The following is a 27987-nucleotide window of genomic DNA, read 5'->3' on the forward strand; positions in this document are numbered from 1 at the left end:
TAACCCGATGGAGGGTAGGCCAGGTACGGCCAGCGGTTCCACCCTATCCCGCTCTTCTCCTGGTTTATATTTTGTAGTCAGTTGGATCGTGGGCACTTCCACTCAATAAAATAAACTATGTGTCCCCCTCTATTCTTTAACCCCAATAAACATTGTTGTATATACATACATAATAATGAATTCATTAATTCAATGTTCTTGGGAGAAAGAGCACATGTAGGCCTATTCAATATACATGATTTTCCATAAATTGTTAGCCTATAGAAAAGCCTATAGCGTTATTACCCGTGCATTAGGCTAGTCTTCTCGACCCAAGCATGCTTCCATACTTGGAATAATGTTGTTGAAAGGGCATACAAATTGATTAGTCTTTTTTTATGTCTTTAGATTTGTTAGTCACTTCGGTATAAATGCATATTTGTCGTGCATTTAATTCGTTTAAAGATTGTTTTATGAATAGAAGTGGACTAAAGTATGACCACAACTCTCTATTTAGCCGGTACGAACAAGTGTGCAATAAAACAGTGAGTAGCCTACTTCGAATAGGATAGCAGAGGATCGAACAAGGTGCAAGTAAACTGTACAGTGTAATACCATTGAACACATCGAAAAATGATTCATTTGTGGTTCAAGACAAAACGAATGAGTTAAAACCTCAATTTGACCACGTTTTCTTATTAAAATGTCATTATAATTCAATAATAATACTATAGACCTCAGTTTTTGCACATGATCTGTCTACTGCTATTTTGCTGCTGATTTTAAGAGGGTGTGTGTGAGGTTATCCCCAGTTTCCGACCCCCAACTGCAGATAGTTCAGTTTCCTTTCTGGTGTCGTGTTTTATGTTTACCCTGCAACATCTGGCGGAATGCCAACTGTTGAATGGGATCTGACAGCGTCCAATTACTCTTGATGCTCTCTTTTGGTCATGGAAGTTTCTTTGGTATTCACAGCTATTAACTTTGATGATCTATTTATAGCCTCTGGTGTGTTTATGATAGTCATTTGACTGTCTGTGTTCATGGATGGATTTAGGCTAATGATAGAAAGAATAAGAATAGGGCCCATTTCCTTTCTCTATACAGAGATTCAGGAATTGTTTTAGTAATCAGACTATTGAAAGTTCAAAAGCCTTCTCTTCTTGATTAGTATTTGTATTTATTAAGGATCCCCATTCCTGGGGTCCAGCAACATTAAAGCAGTTATATAGAATGTAAAATATTACATCACATTTCACAACACTTTTCACAAGATAGTGTGTTTCCTCAGGCCACTACTCTACTATCACATTATTTACACTACAAAATCCACTTGGCGTGTGTGTAGAGTGCGTGTCTTATCATGTGTATGTCTGTCTGTGCTGTTGTGTGTGTCTCTTCACAATCCCCGCTGTGTATTTTTAACAGTTTTTAAAATCTGATTCTACTGCTTGCATTCGTTACCTGACGTGGAATAGAGTTCCATGTAGCCATGGCTCTATGTGGTACTGTGCACCTCCCGTAGTCTGTGATTGACTTGGGGATTAGAAATAAACGTGGCCCCCCTTCATAGGCCCAGTCAGTATAGTTTAAGTGTTCCCCCCAAATATTCCAGAGTGCTATGTTGTTGTCCCAGGTAGGCTGCCAAGGCTACATGCCTAGGGTTGAAATCAACACAGGTAGGCTGCCAAGGCTACATACCTAGGGTTGAAATCAACACAGGTAGCCTGCCAAGGCTACATGCCTAGGGTTGAAATCAACACAGGTAGCCTGCCACGGCTACATGCCTAGGGTTGAAATCAACACAGGTAGCCTGCCAAGGCTACATGCTTAGGGTTGAAATCAACACAGGTAGCCTGCCAAGGCTTCATGCCTAGGGTTGATATCAACACAGGTAGCCTGCCAAGGTTACATGCCTCTAGGGTTGATATCAACACAGGTAGGCTGCAATTGTTTCAAATATGTACAGTGGGCATAGAAAGTCACCACCCCCTTTCAAAATGTACACCTTTTGTTGCCTTACAGCCTGAAATGAAAACACATACAGTTATACCTTTTCCGGCTTTATATACACACAGTAACCCACAATATCCAAGTGAAAAAAATGAAAAACTTCTGAAAATGTAGTAAAACACCTATACTGTGCAACATTTGCCCTTTCTTCCATGCAGAATTTGAAAGTAGTGTGACTTTCTATTCCCACTGTAGCCTATTTGACTGATACACCTTAGATTACAGCCCAATACATTTTAAACTGCATCTTAAATCTACTTCTTTTAGGGAAGATCGTAACAATTCCTCTCATACATTTTCTACAAATGATCGCGGCCTGTCTGTTTTCTCTCATTCACTCATATGCATTTTATTTCCAGTGACAAAATTGCATTTGACAGCAATGCAGATGTACTTTTACACATACACATACTTATTACCAGATGACCTCAATACCTTTCTTATGCATTTCAGTCACTACAAACCATAGATCCTTTGGATATTTGTGTATCTTTGTTTGTTATTTAGTGCATTTATTGAGGTAATGGCAGTAAGGCCATTAAGATCTAGAATTGGCTTCCTATTTCGCAACAAAGCATCCTTCACTCATGCTGCCAAACATACCCTTGTAAAACTGACCATCCTACCAATCCTCAACTTTGGCGATGTCATTTACAAAATAGCCTCCAATACCCTACTCAGCAAATTGGATGCAGTCTATCACAGTGCAATCCGTTTTATCACCAAAGCCCCATATACTACCCACCATTGCGACCTGTACGCTCTCGTTGGCTGGCCCTCGCTTCATACTCGTCGCCAAACCCACTGGCTCCATGTCATCTACAAGACCCTGCTAGGTAAAGTCCCCCCTTATCTCAGCTCGCTGGTCACCATAGCATCTCCCACCTGTAGCACACGCTCCAGCAGGTATATCTCTCTAGTCACCCCCAAAACCAATTCTTTCTTTGGCCACCTCTCCTTCCAGTTCTCTGCTGCCAATGACTGGAACGAACTACAAAAATCTCTGAAACTGGAAACACTTATCTCCCTCACTAGCTTTAAGCACCAACTGTCAGAGCAGCTCACAGATTACTGCACCTGTACATAGCCCACCTATAATTTAGCCCAAACAACTACCTCTTTCCCAACTGTATTTAATTTTAATTTATTTATTTATTTTGCTCCTTTGCACCCCATTATTTTTTATTTCTACTTTGCACATTCTTCCATTGCAAAACTACCATTCCAGTATTTTACTTGCTATATTGTATTTACTTTGCCATCATGGCCTTTTTTGCCTTTACCTCCCTTCTCACCTCATTTGCTCACATTGTATATAGACTTGTTTATACTGCATTATTGACTGTATGTTTGTTTTTACTCCATGTGTAACTCTGTGTCGTTTTATCTGTCGAACTGCTTTGCTTTATCTTGGCCAGGTCGCAATTGTAAATGAGAACTTGTTCTCAACTTGCCTACCTGGTTAAATAAAGGTAAAATAAAATAAATAAAAAAGGCCAAATTCAAAAGATTCACCAAATAATCTTTACATATTTGTTTCTAATACACCCAGGTGTCTTAAAATAGAGAATAAAATAGCTTGATTGTGTCGCGGAAATTACCACCATGGACACCTGAAGTCAATCTTAAATGAATTCTTATTTATTATCAGCAAGCTGGAGAGGTCACAGTCAACTTAGATGCATAAAGTACCGGTCTGAAGATAGCTCTGCCGTGGCAGTCCCGTTAGTTGTCTTATATACTGCTTACACAGACAAGTAGCATAGGCATAGTTCATACGGTTGGTTCCTGCATGTGTCTGGCACCGTCTCCTATCTTAACTTATAGAACATGTTCTGGGCATTCTGCCAAAAAGTCTGAGGAGGGGGTCATGACCGTCTCCCCCTCATATCTCTACCCAGCACCTACAGGAACCAATGATTGTATGAGACAAGATGTACAATTCAAGGCTGTCCTTCCAGACTATATATTTTTCCTCCACATTCCCTACTTCTATCTTTTATCACTTCAATGATAGTAATCATCAAACACTTCATTCTGGGTGATACAATCTACACTGCCTTCGGAAAGTATTCAGACCCCTTGACTTTTTCCAAATGTTGTTACGTTACAGCCTTATTCTATAATTTATTAAATAAAACCATATCCTCTGCAATCTACACACAATACCCCATGATGACATCACAATACCCCATGATGACATCACAATACCCCATGATGACAAAGTGAAAACAGGTTTTTAGACATTTTAGCAAATGTATTAAACATAAAAAAACACAAATACCTTATTTACATAAGTATTCAGACCCTTTGCTATGAGACTTGAAATTGAGGTCAGGTGCATCCTGTTTCCATTGATCATCCTTGAGATGTTACTACAACTTGATTGGAGTCCACCTGTGGTAAATTCAATTTATTGGACATGATTTGGAAAGTCTGTGAAAGGTCCCACTGTTGACAGTGCATGTCAGAGAAAAAACCAAACCATGAGGTCGAAGGAATTGTCCGTAGTGCTCCGAGACAGGATTGTGTCGAATCACAGATCTGGGGAAGGGTACCAAAAAAGTCTGCAGCAAACTGAGCAAACCGGGGAGAAGGGCCTTGGTTAAGGGAGGTGACCAAAACCCTATGGTCACTCTGACAGAGCTCCAGAGTTCCTCTGTGGAGATGGGAGAACCTTCCAGAAGGGCAACCATCTCTGCAGCACTCCACCAGTCAGGCCTTTATGGTAGAAGGGCCAGACAGAAGCCACTCCTCAATAAACGTTTAATGACAGCCTGCTTGGCGTTTTCGGCTTGTCATATGTGGTATCTAAAGACTCTCACACTATGAGAAACAAGATTTTCTGGTCTGATGAAACCAAGATTGAACTATTTGGCCTGAATGCCAAACGTCAAGTCTGGAGGAAACCACCATAATTTGCAAATAAATTCATTAAAAATCCTACAATATGATTTTCAGGATTTATTTTCTCTCATTTTGTCTGTCATAGTTGAAGTGTACCTATGATGAAAATTACAGGCCTCTCTCATCTTTTTAAGTGGGAGAACTTGCACAATTGGTGGCTGACTAAATACTTTTTTGCCCCACTGTATTTATGGTCAGATTTGCCAAATGGAGGGCGAGAGAGAGCTTTGTACACGTTTCTGTGTGTGGAGTACAGGTGGTTGCACATTTAACATGCTGATAGAAATGAGGTAAAACTTATTTAAGGTTCCCTGCATTAAAGTGCCCGGCCACTAGGAGCACCGCCTCTGGATGAGCATTTTCCTGTTTGCTTATGGCCGTATACAGCTCATTGAGTGAGGTTTTAGTGCCAGTATCAGTCTGCGGTGGTATGTAGACAGCTACGAAAAATACAGATGAAAACTCTCTAGTTAGATAGTGTGGTCTACAGCTTTTCATGAGATACTCTACCTCAGGCGAGCAACACCTCGAGACTTCCTTAGATATCGTGCACCAGCTGTCATTTACATATATGCATAGGCTCCCGCTCCGTGTCTTACCAGAGGCTGCTGTTCTATCCTGCCGATAGAGTGCATAACCCGCCAGCTGTATGTTCTTAATGTTGTCGTTCAGCCACAACTCACACAAGCTATTACACTTTTTAATGTCCCGTTGGTAGGATATACGTTTCAGTACATCCCATTTATATTTCCAGTGATTGAACGTTAGCTAGCAGGACGGAAGGCAAAGGTAGAAATAATAGGTCTCCTCCAGGAAACCTCCTCTGGGTTATCATCTTCTGGGCTCCGGGGTATTGCTGTCTCCTTTGGGGAAAAGACCCGAGCCCCTCGGTTCTAGCATACCGTGAGGACGACTATAGTTTGGAATTAACCGGCAATATTATCCCTCTAGCCCCAGGAAGGAATGCATGCCTGAGCTCGTCCAGTACCGCCTGGAGGCACGTCAGGTGCTCTTCCCAACCATGGCTATGGATGATGATATAATCCAAATAGGCCACTGTGTACCTTTGGGCCTCTGGGATCCGGTATGGCCTCTTTCATAATGTTTTCCCGGGCTGGGTGTGGACTTGGTGTTCGATGTTCTCGGCGAATACGGCCGTGTTCCGATCGATGAACTCCCGGAGCTCTTGCTTCTGGGCCTGGCCGAGGTCCTCATTGCTCGGGACAACCACTGGTACCCTCGGCGTCCTGGGTCTTGACCATAACACGGCCAAGGCTGTCCTCACGTGCCACCTCTTCAATAGGTTCACGTAGTAAATATGTTGGGGTTTCCATCTCCCTGGCTGCCGTATGTGGTAATTGACAGGTCCCAGCTTCTCTATCACCTCATACGGCCCGTGCCATGTTGCCAAGAACTTACATGGGGGATGAAGACCAGCACCTTGTCACCCACCTGGAACTCTCGTGTTTAGGTTCCCGATTGTAGAACTTGACTTGAGTGCGTTTGGCCTTCTCCATTTCTTCCCTTACCACTGGCCATACCGCTGTCATTCGCTCACTTATAGTCTCCATGTGTTCCACCACACTGCGTAAGGGGTTTGGCTGGGATACCCACACCTCCTTGGCGAGTTTTTTACCCACACCTCCTCTGCCGTTTTTCCGATGGTCTGCGGCCCTTTAGCCTGGCTGACTGGTGGTCCGGGGAATACTGCGGTGGGGGTGTCCTTCCATCCACTCGAACGGTTCCCCAACTCGGCCCGGCTCCCCTTCAGCAGAACATCTGTGTTCTGATGCATCTCTAATGCTCCCAGGAGGTTTTCCAAGGTCTAGGGCTCGCATAGACTCGTCACACTCTTCATGTCATGGGGTAGTGCTCTTAAGAAGCGGTCCGTGACCACTTTGTCTATCATGGAGAGGGTGGAATCATTGGTTAGAAGCCATGCCCTGGTGATGCGCAATAGGTCGCTCATCTGGGCTTGGAGGGAGGTGTCGGCCACGAACCTCCAGTTGTGGACCAGTTGGGCCTGACGGGCCAGGTTGTATCCGTAATGGCTGAGTATCTCCCGTTTGAGATCATCATAGTTAGCCACCTGTTCAGCGTTGAGGTCAGAATATGCCTTTAGGGTGTTATCGAATCGCATCCAAACCTGTTTTTAATACAGCTAATGGAGGACAACGACATCAAAACCTACCTTTGCACATTTGAACGGACCAAAGTACAAGTGGGCGGAGAGGAACGGGCACGGACAGGAACTGGGACAGTCAGGTTTTGATGATGTTGTTTTCCATTAGCTTTATTAAAAACTGGTTTGGATGCGATTCGGTAGACGTTCCTCCTTGCAGCTTCCTGATTTCCTCAACCAGGCGGACATTTTGTAGGCATTGTTCCTCCAGCATTCGTTCCTGAACCGCCTGTTCCGCTTGTTGGGCCCGGACGAACTGAGCTATCAACTCGTCCATACTGATGCGCCGTAAATGTCAACCCTGATCTGACCACGTTGTCAAATGCCCGCATTCTCCACCACTTGTGGCAGACAAGGATGGTGGATACAAATGTTTACACTGATCAGACAAACTATAGTGTGATAGTTTCAAGGGTGTTTATTAAAACAATAAAGAAAAAGAAAAGAATTGGTCTCTACCAGGAGACCTCCTCCAGGTTACCGTCTTCTTGGCTCCTGGGTATTGCTGTCTCCTTTGGGCAAAATACCTGTTGACATGGTTCTAGCAGACCGTGAGGAGGACAATAAGGATCAACCTCTCTCGCTGAAAAAGAACCTTGTGTGCTGCCCTTATGGCAGGTTTATGGGACTCGTATGGTTGGTGAGCAATCAGCCCCTTGATCACTCAACAGCCTCAATCATCCCCAACCGTCGAGACCAGGCACGTCCAGCAGAGGGAACCAGAGCTGCATGATGTATACTCCGTCCGCAGTGGTGGAAAAAGAACCCAAATCAATTTGAATACAACAGGTGTAGACCTTACAGTGAAATGCTTACTTACGAGCCCCTAACCATCCAGGCAGCAAAAAAAAATATGGATAAGAATAAGATAACAATAGCGAGACTATATCGGTACCCCCCTGTATAGAGTCAATGTGTTGGGCACCGGTTAGTTGAGATAGTATGTACATGTAGGTAAAGTTATTAAAGTGACTATGCATAGATGACAACAGAGAGTAGCAGTGGTGTAAAGATAGGGTGAGAGGGGGCACTGCAAATAGTCTTGGTAGCTAGGTAGGGGATGGCACGAAGACCTCATTGAATGAGCTGTATTCCGCCATAAGCCATCAAGAAAACGCTCACCCAGAGGTGGCGCTGAAAAAAGTCTGGGTAGCCATTTGTCTAGATGTTCAGGAGTCTTATAGCTTGGGGGTAGAAGCTGTTTAGAAGTCTCTTGGACCTAGTTGGACCTACTTGAGTAATAGTAAAGATACCTTAATATGAAATGACTCAAGTAAAAGTTCAAGTCAACCAGTAAAATACTACTTGATTAAAAGTCTAAAAGTATTTGGTTTTAAATATACTTAAGTATTAAAAGTATAAATCATTTAAAATTCCTTATATTAAGCCAACCAGACAACGATTCTCTTGTTTTTTAAATGTATGGATAGCCATGGTCACACTCCATAGCTAAGACCTCATTTACATGCAAAGCATTTGTGTTTAGTGAGTCTGCCAGATAGAGAAAATCTCTGGTCATCCCTACACTAAGTGCATGATGTTCAACTAGATGGTGCCGGAGAAGGGTTTAGTGAGTGTTTAGTGAATGTTTTGTCCCAAATACAATGTTTTTCGTTTTAGAAATATTTTAGAAATATTTAGGGCTAACTTATTCCTTTCCACCCACTCTGAAACTAACTGCAGCTCTTCGTTAAGTGTTGCAGTCACTTCAGTCACTGTAGTAGCTGACGTGTATAGTGTTGAGTCATCCGCATACATAGACACACTGCCCTTACTCAAAGTCAGTGGCATGTCGTTAGTAAAAAGTTTAAAAAGTAAGGGGCCTAAACAGCTACCCTGGGAATTTCGGATTCTACCTGGATTATGTTTGTGAGGCTTCCATTAAAGAACACCCTTTGTGTTTTGCTAGACAAGTAACTCTTTATCCACATTATAGCAGGGGGTGTAAAACCATAACACACGTTTTTCCAGAAACAGACTATCATCGATAATGTCAAAAGCTGCACTGAAGTCTAGTGTAGGGTTTCCGGGATGATCACGTTGATGTGAGCCCTGACAAGCCTTTGAAAGCACTTCATGGCCACCGACATGAGTGCTACGGTGCGGTAGTCATTTAAGCATGTTACTTACGCATTCTTGGGCACAGGGACTAAGGTGGTCTGCTTGAAACGTGGGTTTTACAGACTCGGTCAGGGAGAGGTTGAAAATGGCAGTGAAGGCACTTGCCAATTGGTCCTCGCATGCTCTGAGTACACGTCCTGGTTAACCGTCTGGCCCTGCAGCATTGTGAATGTGGACCTGTTTAAAGATCTTGCTCACATCGGATACGGAGATAGTGATCACAGAGTCATCCTGAAAAGCTAGTGCTCTCATGCGTGCTCCAGTGTCGCTGGCCTTGCAGCGAGCATAAAAGGCATTTCGCTCGTCTGGTAGGCTCACGTCACTGGGCAGCTCGCGGCTGGATTTCCCTTTGTAGTCTGTAATAGTTTGCAAGCCCTGCCACATCCGGCGAGCGTCAGAGTAGTAGGATTCAATCTTAGTCCTGTATTGACGCTTTGCCTGTTTGATGGTTCGTCTGAGGGAATAGCGGGATTTCTTATAAGTGTCCAGATTAGTGTCCCGCACCTTGAATGTGGCAGCTCTAGCCTTTACCTCGGTGCGGACGTTGCCTCTAATCCATGGCTTCTGGTTGGGATATGTGGGGACGATGTTGACAATGCACTTATTGATGAAGCTAGTGACTGAGGTGGTTTACTCCTCAATGCCATTGGATCAATCACAGAACATATTCCAGTCTGTGTTATCAAAACAGTCCTGCAGCGTAGCATCCGCGTCATCTGACCACTTCCATATCGAACGAGTCACTGGTACTTCCTGCTTTTAGTTTTTGCTTGTGTAAGCAGGAATCAGGAGGATAGAGTTATGGTCAGATTTGCCAAATGGAGGACAAATGAGAGCTTTGTATGCATCTCTGTGTGTGGAGTAAAGGTGGTCTAGAGTTTTTTTCCTTTTCCTTTTTTCTCTGGTTGCACATGTGACACATGCTGGTAGAAATGAGGTAAAACAGATTTAAGTTTGACTGCATTAAAGTCCCCGGCCACTAGGCGGGATAAGCATTTTCTTATTTGATTATGGCCTTATATAGCTCTTTGAGTGCGGTCTTAGTGCCAGCATCGGTTTGTGGTGGTAAATAGACGGCTATGAATAATATAGATAAGAACTCTCTTGGTAGATAGTGTGGTCTACAGCTTATCATTAGGTACACAACCTCAGGCGAGCAATACCTCCAGACTTCTTTAATAGTAGACATCGCGCACCATCTGTTCTTGACAAATAGACCCCCCCCCCAGCCCCTTGTCTTACCAGACGTAGCTGCTCTGTCCTGCTGATGCACCGAAAACCCAGCCAACTCTATATTATCCGTGTCGTCATTTAGCCACATCTCAGTGAAACGCAAGATATTACAGTTTTTAATGTCCCGTTGGTAGGACAGTCTCGACTGTAGATCATCGAGTTTGTTTTACAGTGATTGCACTTTGACCAATAGAACCGATGGTAATGGCGATTTACTCACTCGCCTACAAATCCTAACAAGAAACCCCAAGTTTCTCCCTCTGCTCCGCCTTTTCTTCACGCAACTGACAGGGATTTGGGCCTGGTCTCCAGAGAGCATTATATCCTTCGCATCAGACTCATTAAAGAAAGAATCTTTGTCCAGTTCGAATTGAGTAATTGCTGTCAAGATGCTCTTTTCAGTCATAAGAGACGCTAGCAGCAACTTTATGTACAAAATAAGTTACAAACAAACAAAATAGCACAGTTGGTTAGGAGGCTGTAAAACGGCAGCCATCTCCTCCGGTGCTATCTTGGCCTTCCAATGACACCGGGTGCTGTAAATGTCCTGGAGGGCAGGCAGTGTGCCCACAGGGATGCATTGGGCTGACCGCACAACCCTCTGGAGAGACCTGCGGTTGCGGATAGTGCAATTGCCGTACCAGGAGAGGATACAGCCCGGCAGGATGCTCTCAATGATGCATCTTTTGAAGTTTGTGAGGGTCTTAGGGGCGAAGCCAAATATCTTTATCCTTCTGAGGTTGAAGAGTAGCTGTTGCACCTTATTCACCCAACTCTTTGTGTGAATTTATCATTTAAGGTACGCCAAGTAACTTGAAGCTTTTCACCACTGCAGCCCCGTCAATGTGGGTTGGGGCGTGCTCTGTCTGCTGAAGTCCACCATCAGCACCTTCATTTTGTTGATGTTGAGGAAGAGGTTATTTTCCTGGCACCAAATAAAATAAAATTGTATTGGTCACATACGCATGGTTAGCAGATGTTATTGCAAGTGTAGCAAAATGCTTGGGCTTCTAATTCCCGACAGTGCAACAATATCTAACATGTAATCTAATAATTCCACAACAACTACCTAATACACGCAAATCGAAGTAAAGGGATGGAATAAGAATATGTACATATAAATATATGGATGGGCCATGACCGACCGGCATAGACGAGATGCAATAGATGGTATAAAATACAGTATATACATCTGGGATGAGAAGTGCAAGATATGTAAAGATCATTATTAAAGTGTCATTAATAAAGTGACTAACTATCAATTTGTTAGAGTGGCCAATGATTTCAACTCTGTATGTAGGCAGCAGTCTCTCTGTGTTAGTGAAGGCTGTTTAACAGTCTGATGGCCTTGAGATAGAAGATATTTTTCAGTCTCCTGTGACATCGGATGCTGTAGGTGTCCTGGAAGGCAGGTAGTTTGCTCCCGGTGATGAGTTGTGCAGACCTCACTACCCTCTGGAGAGCCCTATGTTTGTGGGCGGTGCAGTTGCCGTACCAGGTGGTGAAACAGCCCCGACAGGATGCTCTCAATTGTGGATAGGGGGGTCCGCTCTCTGCTGTTTCCTGAAGTCCACGATAATCTCCTTTGTTTTGTTGACGTTGAGTGAGAGGTTGTTTTCCTGACACCACAATCCAAGTGCCTTCACCTCCTCCCTATGGGCTGTCTCGTCGTTGTTGGTGATCAAGTTGGAGGCGTGCATGACCACGCAGTCATGGGTGAACAGGGAGTACAGGAGGGGGCTGAGCACACACCCTTATTGGGCCCCAGTGTTGAGGATCAGCGAAGTGGGGATGTTGTTTCCTACCTTCACAACCCGGGGGGTTCCTGTCAGGAAGTTCAGGACCCAATCGCACAGGGTAGGGTTGTGACCCAGGGCTTCAAGCTTAATGATGAGCTTGGAGTGTACTATGGTGTTGAAGGCTGAGCTGTAGTCAATGAACAGCATTCTTACTTAGGTATTTGTCACACCCTGATCTGTTTCACCTGTCCTTGTTATTGTCTCCACCCCCTCCAGGTGTCGCTTATTTTCCCTGGTGTATTTATCGCTGTGTTTCCTGTCTCTGTGCCAGTTCGTTGTGTATGTTCCAAGTCAACCAGCGTGTTTTCTCCGTGCGCCTGCCTTTTCTATTCTCTTTTACTAGTCCTCCCGGTTTTGACACTTACCTGTTTTATGTGTCTCTTCACAGTCCATGATGTTCCATAATGTGTAGCTTTATCTGTTTTTTAAATCAGATTTTACTGCTTGCATGAGTTACTTGATGTGTAATAGAGTTCCATGTAGTCATGGCTCTGTGTAGTACGGTATGTTTCCCGAGTCTGTTCTGGACTTGGGGACTGTGAAAAGACCCCTTTTGGCATGTCTTGTGGGGTATGCATGGGTGTCTGAGCTTGGTGCTAGTCTTTTGAAAAGACCGCTCAGTGGTTTCAACATGTAAATACCTCTCACAAAGACAAGTAGTGATGCAGTCAATCTCTCCTCTACTTTGAGCCAGGAGAGATTGACATGTATGTCATTGATGTTAGCTCTCCGTGTACATTTATGGGCCAGACGTGCTGCTCTGTTCTGGGCCATCTGTGTCCCTCTTCACGTCTGTCCCTCTTTGTGGCACTTGAGCACACTTAAATGTCTTACTCACCTAGGCCATGGACAACAAGAGATCACAGTCCTCATGAGTGGCAGTGGTCCTCGTTGGCAGCTCTGTTTTTTTCTCGAAGCGGGCAAAGAAGGTGTTTAGCTTGTCTGGGAGCAAGGCGTCAGTGTCCGCAATGTGGCTGGCTTTTCCTTTATAATTCATGATTGTAATCTCCTCTCTCTGTTTGGGTTGTTGTGTTTGTCATAGTGGTCATCTATTCATCCTTGTCAATAATCAAACTGTACTGTATGTGCCCAGACTACACACTACTACCAGTCAGCCTCTCTGACCAAACTACACATCATTACCAGTCACAGTGGTTTCCTATATCTCTCAATACTCATACTCTATGGCCAGTCTAAGCATGTCACAATGCTTAGACTTTCTGTAACCAGACTGTGTATGTCACCACCAGTCAGCAGTCTAAATGACACTACATTGTTGTTCACAAACCAAGATGACTGATTCCCCTCAAAGTGACTGTCCTAAAAAAGAGGAGAAATAGTGAGGTCGACAACGTACCTGTATGGCTCAGTTGGTAGAGCGTGTTGCTTGCAACACCAGGGCTGTGGGTTTGATTCCCGGGACCACCCATACGTAAAATTGATCCATACATGACTGTAAGTCGATTTGGATAAAAGCATCTGCTAAATGGTATATATTATTACTTGCACTTTGACTTCAGACACCATTGAGTGCTATGTCAAGGATAGTGGTGCCAAATGTGAGGGCCACAAAGAACTCTTGAGTGGTGTTGTTGGATGTTGATTTGGAGATTAGTTGCAGATATATTTGCATGGCTAACCATAGACAAAGGAATTTGTATTGCATTATCGTATTGTTGGACAGTATAGATGCTCTAGTTACTCTGCGTTGCTTGCTGTTTGGGGTTTTAGGCTGGGTTTCTGTATGGTATTTTGTGACATTGGCTGATGTAAAAAGGGCTTTATATATACATTTGATTGATTGAAATAAATTTGATCATATTTCGCTTTCGTGACATGGTATGAAATGTGACATTAGTCATCTTTCATCGCACAGTATTGTACTCAAATATTGGGCATGATTGACTTGGCTGGTATTTTGACTGGAAATCACTTTCATGGTCATGAACCGGAAGTATGGAAACACCCCTGGGTGTGTCCCAAATGGCACACTATTCCCTACATAGCGCCCTATGGGTCCTGGTCAAAAGTAGTGAACTATAGGGAATACGGTGCCATTTGGGATGCAGGCAAGTTCATGGTCCGGAATTGTGGAACCCCCCCCCCCCTGACTCTTCTCTACCCCCACTCTTCCCCCCCCCTTTACCCCATAACCCAGAGTAGAGCTGATAAGACGTTTAATATTTTCTTCGCTTCTTTCTCTGTTATCTGGGCTTTGGCATGTAGCAGTTGTACATGTTCTACAATCATTAACCGACTCAGTCTTGGGTTCAGGTGCACTCCATTCTTCTCCTGATACATAGAGGATAAACAGGGTGTGTGAGAGGGTTAGAAGGAAAGCAACCAGGGTTGTGTTCATTACGGCATGCAACGGAAAACATTTGCAACTGAAAACAAAATCGTTTCTTATTGGACCAATCCAGGTAGTCCACGGGCACTCAGGCAAGAGGGAGGACTCTTGCCTGAGTCCTCCCTGCTTGCCAGAACATAATCAACCAACACAAGACCTGTTTGTGCCCTGTTTTAAAAGCAGCAGCTTCATACAGGAGGATCTCAAAATAAGGAATTTTCCAAGTATTATTGACCTCACACACAGGTTGAAGTGCCCTTCAAGAGAGGTAGAGATACTCTGAATGATCGGCTATGTAAAGCCAACTGACATTTACTCCTGAGGTGCTGCACCCTCGACAACAACTGTGATTATTATTATTTGACCCTGCTGTTCATCTATGAACATTTGAACATCTTGGCCATGTTCTGTTAAAATCTCTACCCGGCACAGCCAGAAGAGGACTGGCCACCCCTCAAAGCCTGGTTCCTTTCTAGGTTTCTTCCTAGGTTCTGGCCTTTTTAGGGAGTTTTTCCTAGCCACTGTGCTTCTATACCTGCATTGCTTGATGTTTGGGGTTTTAGGCTGGGTTTCTGTACAGCACTTTGTGACATCAGCTGATGTAAGAAGGGCTTTATAAATCAATTTGATTGATTTTGATTGAAAAGCACATCAACACTAGAGTTGATGTTGGGTAAGCCATTGTGCACAGCTGGATAGGGCTTAAGTATATCAACAGCTCAGTGAATTATTTTTACACAACTGATTGGCTGGGCTTTGGCTTGGATTAACTCCCTGTGCCCTAGCGTTTGGCCTCAGTAACTCACAGTTAAAGTTGTGGCAGATTTCTTTTGGGGCTGCATTTCCATATTTATCCGGCATCCATTTTTAACTTTCCTAGAAAAATAACAATAGCTTAATATGTCCCATTTTTTCTTCTAGGGATTCAATTAAACACAGTTTAAAAAAAGAACCTAGTTTGTAAATGAAAAGCTAGTCAATGTCACGTGTGCTCCCTCTCCGGCCTCTAAGTCACCAGGCTTCTAGTTATGGCGCACACCTGTCACATCGTTGCGCGCACCTGCACGTCTTCACTCACCTGGACTCCATCACCTCCTTGATTACCTGCCCTATATATGTCACTTCCTTAAGCTCCTTCCCCAGGCGTTACTGTTTCAGTGTCATGGCTGTGTGTGGTTCTTGGTTTGTATTGAGATGCATTTATTTATTACAACACTCACTCCCTGAACTTGCTTCCTGACTCAGCGCACATCATGAATCCATAACAAAACATTAGAGTGCTTCTGTCTGAACATTACAACAAATTATCTAAAAGTGAGCAGCAGATATTCTTCTTTGGAAACACATTCCCAACACAGCTACAAGAGACTCTTCCTAGACACACAACATTGCTCTAGGAAGTGTCACCATCTAATCTAATCTCTCTCCCTCCATCCCTCCCCATCTATCCCCCTTCCTCCTCCTCCCTCTCCCTAGACCCTGTTGGAGATGGAAAAGTACCTCCCCCAGACCACATGCAGTCTCCTCCATCCTCCATCCATGGCCCAAACAGACAAGAACTGCGGAGAGAGCGCCTCATTGGTAGACAAGTACTTCTCAGAGGAGAAGCACAACACAGCTCCCTACAACATCAACCTCATCCTCCCCAAAACCACCCACCTCTGCACCGGCCTGAACCGGCCCAACAAGCCCCAGCAGCACCACCAGACCCATCTCCTCCAGCACATCAAGACAGAGCCTCGGTTGGACGTCCCAGCTTCCTGCTCCATCCAGACCCTGCCTGACTTCTTGTCTGTCTTCAGCATTCCCCAGACCGTCAACACTATGTTTATCAAACCCGATATGGCCACCAGCGGACACCCAGTTTCAGATACCGAGCTGCATATTGGCCCCCAACAACCGCAGGTCTACCAGATGCCCATCCCCGTCAGTGGAGCTGACCTCACAATGACACTCTCCCGCATCAGCCAATCAGGGACCAGCGGAGCCGGCAATGGTAGAACCATGCTCAACCTGAACAGTGTCTCCTTGACAACGGTGGGTCATGGCGGTGGTGACTCGTTGTTTGCAATGCCGGAGCATTTCTACCACCACCACGCCAAGGTGTCGCCCCAGTCACAGCCCCACAGTCTACCTCCCTCACCCCCCAACTCGCAGCCGGGTAGTCCTGAGAACCAGGCTGAGCTGCTGACCACTCCACCGCCCTTCCAGGCCTCTAGCAGACTGGGGTTAAAGGTCACCCAGATGTCCCACCACTCCATGCTTATGGCCCACGGACAATGGTTGCTGACAGGACCCAGGTACAACCGACGGAACAACCCTGAGCTCGAGAAGAGACGGATCCACTTCTGTGACGGTGAGCCTCCTGATTCTGGATGGATTGATGAATGAATGCACCCACAGTGCCATTTAGACCATTGATATAGATACTTTGCAGGCTAATGTGCTAAAGGCTAAAGCGTGTTTGGTCAAAGATACAGAAGATGCGTTTCATGATTGTTTGCTTACCGAGACGTGCTGGAAATAAATACCTCAGGAGGCCAATATTGAGTAATTCTCCATGGTATCCATTCAGTGATAATAACATCCATTTTCTGTCCTTGTAGGCTGCTCCAAGGTTTACACAAAGAGTTCTCACTTGAAGGCACACCAAAGGACACACACAGGTAAGAAAGAGTAACTTCCTCTGTACAATTACACAAATAAAAATGTACAGACTATAACTACTCTTCTCTGAAGATGGGAAATGAGGTACAACACAGCTATGGAAAGTTTAGGCACTAGTGCCCTCTACTGAAGAACATTAGAATCAAGCCTGACAAGGCCAATGACCTTCCTCAGGTGATAAACTCGAGGCACAGATTAATTCCTTCAATTCAGTATCACTCTTCACTGGGGCAGTCACATCCAAGCAATAAAAAATCTGACACATAATTGAAGCCATTAGATACAGTTTATCATAGCACACTTCTCTTTATTACGGGTGACAATTTTAGGACTCATCACTGCATTCTCTACCAGAAAGTTGGTTGGCCCTCTTTGATGTCACGTAGGTTGATGCTATGTTTTAATTTATAAATTCCCACTCTACCTAAAACTAAACTTTAGATATAAGAGTTGCCACACCCAGTCTCAGGGATGGTTAACTCTGGAATATCCTTTAGTCTCTACTGAGTTAAGCTTAGACTGACGCACAGATGCTCTTAAAATAAAATTCCACCCCAAAAACAATCTTTTGCTATTTGTTTCATTAGCCCATTGTTGACATTGTCCCAAAATATTTTCCTTGTCAGCAATCGAGTTTAAGATATGTAACTTTCAAAATACAGAAATCATCCACCAAATGATGCAAAACGCAGAATCATATGAAAAAGGCGAACAATATGCTCAAGCCAAGGTCGTTTGGGCCAACGACAAGCCCTCCCAACTCACCGTAACCAGTGTGGGCTAAATAAGGTACACAGAGGGAAACGCATAAAGGAGGGTCTGAGGCCACTGGTACGTGAGAGCTTCCGCTCCCAACAGAGCCAGCAATGTGTGTTTTCTCACGATGTGAAAAGCTCTACATCGAACATTTCCCATACAGTGGGGCAAAAAAGTATTTAGTCAGTCACCAATTGTGCATGTTCTCCCACTTAAAAAGATGAGAGGCCTGTAATTTTCATCATAGGTACACTTCAACTATGACAGACAAAATGAGAAATCCAGAAAATCACATTGTAGGATTTTTAATGAATTTATTTGCAAATTATGGTGGAAAATAAGTATTTGGTCACCTACAAGCAGGATTTCTGGCTCTCACAGACCTGTAACTTCTTCTTTAAGAGGCTCCTCTGTCCTCCACTCATTACCTGTATATTCTGGTGTCTTTGACAGCTCTTTGGTCTTGGCCATAGTGGAGTTTGGAGTATGACTGTTTGAGGTTGTGGACAGGTGTCTTTTATACTGATAACAAGTTCAAACAGGTTGCTATTAATACAGGTAACGAGTGGAGGACAGAGGAGCCTCTTAAAGAAGAAGTTACAGGTCTGTGAGAGCCAGAAATCTTGCTTGTTTGTAGGTGACCAAATACTTATTTTCCACCATAATTTGCAAATAAATTCATTAAAAATCCTGCAATGTGATTTTCTGGATTTTTCCCCCCCTCATTTTGTCTGTCATAGTTGAAGTGTACCTATGATGAAAATTACAGGCCTGTCATCGTTTTAAGTTGGAGAACTTGCACAATTGGTGACTGACTAAATACTTTTTTGCCCCAATGTACATCTCGTGTCTGAGCCGTTGAATTGCGACTCCACTTTGTCTTGGTACTGACATTTTTCCTGTTTGATTGCCTAACAGAGGGAATAACTACACTGTATGATTCAACCATATTCCCAGTCATCTTGCCATGGTTAAATGCGGTGGTTCGCGCTTTCAGTTTTGTGTGAATGGTGCCATCTATCTACGGTTTCTGGTTTTGGTAGGTTTTAATAATCACAGTGGGAACAGCATCCCATATACAGTTCCTGATGAACTCAGTCACCGTGTCCGTGTATACGTCAATGTTATTCTCAGAGGCTACCCGGTACATTTCCCAGTCAGCATGCTCAAAACAATCTTGACGCATGGATTCTGATTGGTCAGACTATCACGGGTACTTCCTGTTTGAGTTTCTTATAGGAAGGGAAGAACAAAATGGAGTCGTGATCTGATTTGCCAAAGGGAGGGTGGGGGAGGTCCTTGTAGGCATATTGAAAGGGGGAGTAGCAGTGGTCGAGTGTTTAACTGTAGTACTCACTCTTGTAAATGTTTTGATAGAACTTCGTTAGTGTTTTCCTCAAATTTGCTTTGTTAAAATCTCCCAGCTACAATAAATGCAGCCTCGGGATATGTGGTTTCCAGTTTGTATAAAGTCCAGTGTAGTTCTTTAAGGGCCGTTGTGGTATTGGCTTGATGGGGAATATACAAGGCTGTGACTTTTTCCTCATAATTATCTTGGGAGGTAATAGTCAGCATTTGATTGAGGTATTCTAGGTCGGATGAACAAAAGGACTTGAGTTTCTGTATGTTATCACACCATAAGTAGTTAATCATGAAACATACCGCACCGCCCTTCTTCTTCCCAGAGAGGTCTTTATTCCTGTCTGCAAGATGTACTGTGAACCCAGCTGGCTGTATGGATGGGGACAGTATATCCCTAGAGAGCCATCATTCCATGAAAGTCATTGCTGCCTCATGTATTTTACAGTCCCCGACATCTCTCTGGAAGGAGACCCTTGCCCAGAGACTGAATATTAGCGAGTAATATACTCTGAAGCAATTTGTCGGACTAGTCCACTCCGAATACCTCTTCTCCACTGGCAGAGCGGCGTCTTGGAGCAGCCGCTGGGTTAAGTTCAATTGCCCTGGGGGTTACGAACAAAGCATACAATTCGGGAAAGTAGTATTCCTGGTTGTAATGCTGGTGAGTTACCGTGGCTCTGATATCCAATAGTTTTCAGCTGCATTTAATAACATAAATGTTCTGGGCTAATAATGTAAGAAATAACACACACAAAAAAAAAATACTTCAAAGTTGCTTAGGAGCTAGAAGCGAATCTGCCATGTCTGTCTGTCGGCGCCATCTTGGCAGTAAAACAGCACCTGTGCCAAGCAGACTGGCGCTGCTCTTGTGTAACAGGACAAGCAGGAGCAGACTTTGGGGTGGCCCTGGAAGCCAGGGAAGCCTGCTTAGCCGTTTGGTCTCTGTCTGCAGACCCTCTAGAAGACGATGCAGAAGCTAAAGTTCTCCAAGGAAGGAAGACTCACAGCGCCGCCTTCCGCTTTTTTTTCTCATAACGAGACTGCATAGACTACAGGGCCAAGCCGAACAAATGGGCAGAGGAGCAGAGCAAGGTGGATCAAGCTCTGATCCAGATGCGGCAACATTGATGAATAGACGCCTCAGCAGATGGCACCCCCACTTCGGCCTCTTGTTCAGGATACGGGAGGGCGAACCCGAACTGACACTTGAACAGCAACACTCCACTGGACGAGTTTGGCAGTGTGTTGTGAGCATACTCCGCCCAGATGAGGATCTTGCTCCAGTTGCTGGCCTGGGTGGAGACGAAACAGCAGAGGAATTTCTCCAGCTCCAGGTTGGCCCGCTGTATTTGCCCACTTAACCGCCAAGAGCTTCCAGTAGCCTACATCGTAGTTGCGTTCCACTGGCGAGTACCGCTTGGAGAGAAAGGCACATGGGTGCAATTTCTTGTCCTCTTCGTTCCGCTGTGAAAGGACCACCCCTGCTCCGGTGTCTGAGGCATCCACCTCTACCACAAAGAGATGAGTAGGATCAGTATGAACGAGGATGAGTCCAGAGGTGAAATGTCACTTGAGCACCATGAATGCCCTGTCAGCCTCTGGAGTCCAGCAAAAACGGGTCTAGAACTTGTGGGCTAGGACCGTGAGAGGCGCTGTCACCGCACCAATGTTGCGTATAAATCGTCTGTAAAAATTGGCAAACCCGAGGAACCGTTACACCTGCTTGAGTGAGGTGGGACAGGACTAGTCGGCGACCACCTCAACCTTTACGGGGTCCATTTGGATGCATGCGGTAGAGATAATTTGACCCAGGAAGGAAACTTGGGATACATGGCACTCACACTTCTATCTTGACATATAGTTTGCTCTGCAGGAGGCGTCTCAGGACTCGGCGGACATGCAGTATGTATTCCAGAAGGGTTTTGGAATTAATCAGGATGTCGTCGAGGTAAACAAAGATGAACAGATTTGACATATCCCTAAGAGTGTCATTGACCAATGCTTGAAAGACTGCCGGTAAGTTCGATATTTCGAAGGGCATGACTAAATAATCAGTGACCACAAGGGGTGTTAAAGGCAGTTTTCCACTCATCTGATTCTCGCCAGATTGTAATTGTTGCAGAGGTCTAGTTTGGTGAAGAATTGGGCCCCTTGGGTCAACTCCAAGTTGACGGACATCAGGGGTAGGGGGTAACGATTCTTGACTGTAATCCGGTTCAGCCCTCTGTAATCAATGCAAGGACACAGGACTCCATCCTTCTTACCAACGAAGAAGAAGCCTCTACTAGCTGGGGATGTAGAGGGCTGAATGAAACCTGCCTCCAGTGACTCACGGATGTAATTGTCCATTGCTGCTTCAGGGGTCGAGAGGGTAGGAGTTATATGGCACAGTCGAGGGAAGGGAGGCTGGAGGACACGGCAAGGCTCTTGGTTGGGGTCTTAGACATTTAGTCTGGCAGTCCTTACCCCAGTCTAGTAGGTGTCTCATGGACGAGGAGACTAGTGGGTTTGTAGCGCTAGCCAGGGGTACCCAAGGATAAGGGGGTTCTCAAGAGCAGTGATCAAAAGAGAACTAAGAGTCTCTAAGTGGTTCACCCCAGCCTGCATTAGAATGGGGTTGGTCTGATTTTCCACCTGACTGGAGCCAATGGGCTGTCCCTCAACGGCTTGAATCTGCAGAGGGATGGAACACTTCACGCAGGGGAGTTGTAATTCTCTGGCGAAGTCCTGATCAATGAATATATCTGCGGCCCCGGAGTCCACGAAGGCTTGAGTATGGTGCCGACAGTTGTCCCAGTGGAGGATTGCGGGCAGCGACAGATGATGACTGGGTAGCCGGGAAGGAAACTGCACAGCTCGTCAGGGTCTCCCCTTGACCTGGCGAGCCCTGGCGTTTCCCGTCAGCTCTGGGCATGTAGTACAGAGATGGCCGAGACCTCAGCAGTAGAAGTGGCAGCCTTCGCATGCGCCTGTCATGCACCTGTGAGCTCAGAAGTGTGCGTCCCAGCTGCATGGGCTCCTTAATGCTGGGTTCAGGGGGCTTGGGGTCCTCAGGAAATCGGGATACTGGGGTGGTGTCAAAAAGGCACTGTCATGTGTTCTCAGAGGCGGTTGTTGATCCTGATTGCAAGCATATTAGGGACGAGGTCCTCTCCCAGTTCCCGAGAGGCCAGATCATCCATGATGGAATTAGACAAACCCTGGGCCTCCGTATTCCACCCACTCTCAGCGGCGAGGGTGCAGAACTCAATGGCGAAGTCAGCCACTGGTCTGGCCCCTTGGCGGGTGTTGAACAGTCGACTGGCCACTTCTCGTCCACTGACGGAGTGGTAGAAGACTTGTCGTAGCTCGGCAATGAAGGCTAATATGGAGCTGCTGGATGGTGGCTGCTGTTCCCACACCTACATTGCCCAAGCCAGGGCCTTGCCCGAGAGTAGAGAGATGATTTAGGCGATCATGGCCCGATCGATGTGGAACAAGGAGGACTGTAGCTCGAACACCAGTGAATACTGAATGAGAAACCCCTTGCATCCTCCTGGGTGGCCGCCATACTCCCGGGTTGGGATCTTGGGTTCCCGGTGCAGGTTCCCTGGAGGAACTACGGTGACGCCTGTAGCACTGGGCGGTGAGACTTGGACATTGGCTCCTCCTGGGTTGAGGTTGAACTGTGGTTTGAGTCGGTAAGGGCCTAGAGGGTCTCTGATATTTGGGAGAGTTGTTCTTGCTGCTGCCCCATCAGTGCTCCTTGGTGGGTTACAACATTCTTGATCTGGTCTTTGCTGGGTCCATGTTTAGGCAGAAGCTTGCTGTGATGTGATAAGGTTGGAACCCAGGTGCAGAGAAGAGACCAGATGAGGAATCACTGGTTAAGGATAAACATAATACTTCACTGAGAAACGGTAGCCACAGGATCACAGTACACTTGAAAAAACAACAAACACTAAGTCTCAAACTCACTCAGGAAACGAATGCACACGGTAAACAATTCAAGCTTCTGCAAAGGACAACAGAAAACACCTCTCTTAACAGGGAAATCATAATGAGTAAATTGGGCACAGCTAAGTGTTAAAGTCTCTAGGACGGTCTCTGCTGCACTCTGGTGACAGGTGGAACCATGACAGGTGTAAGCCAATTTAAGTAAAAGTCCAGTAAAACAACCAATTCAGATGTGGGGCGGTAAATCCCTGCAACAAATAAATGTGTATTTTAGCTTATGGCCACATCTATAACCATAACCATAACCAATTTTGGGGGAAAGTGATATTTAGAGAACATGAAGCCACAAGTTTTTTTTAAAGTTTTTTTTAAAGGGATGGATCAGCTAAATATTGCAGAAAGAATATTGGTTCCATCAATGTAATTGTCTGCATCATTTCCAATCCCCCATATATTTTGGGGGGTAAATATATATCCATATACATGCATACATATACACATATATACATACACATACCTATATAGACATACATACTTTTTTAAAGAATATACCTTTATTATTATTCCCGCAAACCCTACCACCGATCCCCCAATTGGAGTAAACTAATAAACATTTCAGGTTTTATCTTCAATTTATACATCTTATACACATTTTACATTCAGTCTATTTTACAATAGTTCTTTTTTGTTTTTAGTCCTTCCTCTATTTCTGATGTCCGTCCAGTTTGATATATATTTGTAACTGTGCTATTTCACAAAAGTTCTGAACATATACATTTTACAGACCACGTATGTACTACATGTTTTCTTGCTATTAGTCCTACCCTTCAGCTCCATTCAACCTCTCCCATCGATCTCTCAACATCATCCATTTTGGATTTCTATTTGCCATATATTTTTCAACTGTGCTGTGATGCTTCACAAACAACTTGAACATTTCTATTCTCATAGCTTCTACAGATTGTAAATTAAAAATAAACATTTTTGCTAAAATAATAATTATATTAATGATTGCTTGACTATGGCTTTTCAAATCACCCAGTATAGGTGTCTGCAGCGTTAGTTCTAGGCAAATGTTGCATTTCTTCAGCCATTCCTGGACCTGTGACCAAAAACGAGCTACATATGGACAATACCAAAATAAATGATCTAATGACTCCTCACAGCAGAATCTGCAGAGCTGGGAAGATTGTATCCCCCCATATATATAACATTCTATAAGTTGCAACCCCATTGTAAATCTCTTCCCAACTATTTTGCAATTTATATGGCACAGCTGTCAGTTTTTTGGTCCTTAAATGAAATTGGTATGTTTTTATTTATCACACTTTTCTTTAACCATTTATGTTCTTTAATGCAGGGCCGACATACAAGTTCCTTACTTTTTTCCCCTTCTACTTGCCTCTTCCATTTTTGTGGTAATGCTCCAATTAATTGGTTGTAATTTTGGGTGGGGCAGACATCTCCATATGTCTGTGTTAGCTGCATGTGTGACAACTCCACCAGTCATATTTATGATATCATTCTCAAAAATTATACTTAATTTTTTTTTTTTTTATCAATAAATATATTTGAATTTAACAACTTATTTGTTCTCTCTTTTCAGGTGGATTAAACTGAAATTGCAACCAACTTTCTAAGGCTTGTTTAAAAAAAGATTTTGGAGATTATTTCCTTTTCAAACAATCGAAAGTGGGCCGGTGTAATCTGAATAAAGGGGAAAAGGCCCTTCTTGAACAGGATGAGACATTCGTACCAATTTACTAGAGAACCCGTTTGGATTTAAGTATAACTTTTGTATGACTGATGCCTTTAGTGAGAGGTCTAATGCTTTAATATTGAATAATTTCTGCCCTCCTAATTCATATGCGTTATATAAATAGGCCCTTTTAATTTTATCTGGCTTGCCTATCCAAATAAAATGGAATATTTTATGTTTATAATTTAAAAAGCAGGTCACTAGGTGTAGGCAAAACCATAAGCAAATAGGTCAACTGTGATATGACTAAAGAGTTCATCAGGGTGATTTTTCCACAAATACAGGTATTTTCCTTTCCATGGTAGCAAGATCTCATCTATTTTTGCTAACTTTCTATAAAATGTATTGATGTATTGGAGATAATTTCTTTCTTTTGGGATTTTGTATACAGAGTATGTCCACATTTCCGTCAGACCATTTAATTGGTAAACTACATGGTAATGTAAAATGTGTTTTTTTTTTTTTTTTTTTTTTTTTTTTTTTGTGATCCAATATAGTACACTCATAATTTGGTTTTAATCCTGAGAGAATAGCAAAAGTGTCTAGATCCTCTATGAGGCCGTGGGGAGACTCTAATTGTGCTTTTAAAAGAACATGAATCATCAGCGTAAAATGACACCTTAGTTTTTAAGCCACGGATTTCTAATCCCTTAATATTATTGTTTGATCTAATCTTAACAGCTAACATTTCGATGGCAATAATACATAGATATGCCGATAGTGGACAACCTTGTTTTACTCCTCTAGAGAGTTTAAAACTTTCTGAGATTTAGCCATTTACTATTTTACACCGAGGGTTACTATACATAACTTTAACCCATTTTTATAAGTGATTCCCCAAAATTGAAATATTCTAGGCATTTATATATAAACTCCAGTCGTACTTTATCAAAAGCCTTTTCAAAATCAGCTATGAAAACCAGGCCTGGTGTCCCCAATAATTCATAGTATTCTATTGTTTCCAGTACTTGTCTTATATTATCTCCAATGTATCGTCAATGTAAAAAACCTGTCTGATTAGGATGAATAATATCTGACAATACTTTTTTAATTCTATGCGCAAAGCATTTTGCTAGGATTTTTAATCACAACACTGAAGTGTTACAGGTCTCGTATTTTTTTAAATGGACTGGATATATATATATATATATATCCATCCATCCATCCCTTGGGTCCTGTTTCAGTAATAATGATATCAGACCTTCTTGTTGCGTGTCTGATAATCAACCACTCCTACATAAATGGTAATGTCACGACTCTGACCGAAGGACACTCCCCTTCCCGTTCGGGTGGCGCTCGGCGGTCATCGTCGCCGGCCTACTAGCTGCTACTGATTATTTCCTCCCCCTCCTTATGTGTTGATTGTGTGCACCTGTTTTGAGTTAGGTAGTAAGGTTTTATTAGTCAGCCCGCCCGCAGGGTTCCTTGTGCGGGATTAATTATTGTGATCGTTGGCTTATGTTCAGCGTTTCTCAGTGCATTAAAATAGCACTCCCCTGAACTCTCTGCTTCCTGCGCCTGACTCCTCACCCACTACACTCAGACCGTTACAGGGGAAAATGGGGAAATATGGGGAAAAATGCACCAAATTATTTTTCAATCTTCAATATAGAAATGCTACCAAAAATGTATTAACTTGTTACAAATGATGGAGTCACATGATTCACCAAATTATATTTTGAAAGAGGAAGTAAAGTACTTTAAGAATATGTTTTCGTTTCAGTCTCCTCCATCTCCACTAACTGACACTAATTGTATGGATTTTCTTCCTAATAATATTGTAAAATTAACATCTGTACAGAAAGTCTCATGTGAAGGCCAAATGACAGGAGCAACTGCTTGATGCAATTGGGGCCTTTATGGTTGGGAAAACTCCAGGGCTGGATGGCATACCAGTGGAAGTATACAAAATATATATATTCAAAGGACCATTATTAGCATGTTTTAAGCCACAAGAGTTGATTTCACATACAGTACCAGACAAAAGTTTGGACACATCTACACATTCGCAGGTTTTTCTTAGTATAAAAAAATTATGTTCTACATTGTACACAAAGGACCCCAGGAAGACTTGCAGGAGAGAGGAGAATGTTCCTATTTGAAAGCTTGACATTTTTTGTAGCTCACAACATGTTTTATTTTTGAAAGCCATGCTAGAAAGGTTTGGAGACCCCTGGTTTATGGGCTTCACAGAGTTGGTATTGTTTGCTGGCTTTTAGTAAAACCATGTAGATACCTCATGAAACAGGCATGTGTTTGTGCATGCGTGTGTTGTACATGCGTGCATACAGATGTTGGATCTTAATTTGAGGCAGTTTGCTACAGCAGGAAAACAATTCTGCAGCAATAGGAAATGTGAATTATTATGTGGATTATATTGAATGGACATCTTTGTAAGGGTTGATACATTTTTCGTAAGGGAAAATCAAGTCTGAAACTTCAGAAGCCTTTTTAAACCTCATATTCTACAAGTTTTCAATGTCCTGCATTGCAACAGGGCGATCAAATTAAGATCCTACATCTGTATGTGTGTGTGGCAATGTTAGACTGATAAAACCTCAACTGTTGCACAACTGCCACCTGACCAAATAGTTCAAGTGTATTATCTGTCAATCTGTTAATGCTGTCAGTTGAACAGCTGCCATATCCAGGCCTCAGCACCCTTCAAATCACAGGAGAGACGTTTAAAAACATAAAATATTTTCTTATCAAAATGCGTTTTTTTGTTGTCAGAAATGCCATCTCAAACATGTGAACTTTCATTTGCCTGAACTCCCCATCCCGGGTCCGGGAGTGTAATCATCGACTGACACTAATTAGCATAACGCATCGGACATAAATATTCCTATTCATGAAAATCACAAGTGAAATATTTTGAGACACAGCTTAACCTTTTGTTAATCACCCTGTCATCTCAGATTTT

General features: G+C 43.6%; 1 protein-coding gene across 4 annotated transcripts in view; it reads left to right on the forward strand.

The window, feature by feature from the left end:
- The window catches only part of LOC109866849 (Krueppel-like factor 5), a 40805-nt gene that overhangs the window by 304 nt on the left and 12514 nt on the right, over positions 1-27987 (forward strand). For all 4 annotated transcript variants that reach the window (XR_004204886.1, XR_002251743.2, XR_004204885.1 and 1 more), the window contains exons 2-3: positions 16061-16940; positions 17191-17250. Coding sequence is in view for 1 of the 4 variants with exons in the window: in XM_020455717.2 (XP_020311306.1) it covers positions 16061-16940; positions 17191-17250 (940 nt within the window). In the remaining 3 variants the exon portion in view is untranslated. The remainder of the gene's footprint in view (positions 1-16060; positions 16941-17190; positions 17251-27987) is intronic.

The sequence above is a fragment of the Oncorhynchus kisutch genome, linkage group LG22, assembly GCF_002021735.2.
Source record: "Oncorhynchus kisutch isolate 150728-3 linkage group LG22, Okis_V2, whole genome shotgun sequence".
In the NCBI taxonomy this organism is placed as follows: Eukaryota; Metazoa; Chordata; class Actinopteri; order Salmoniformes; family Salmonidae; genus Oncorhynchus; species Oncorhynchus kisutch.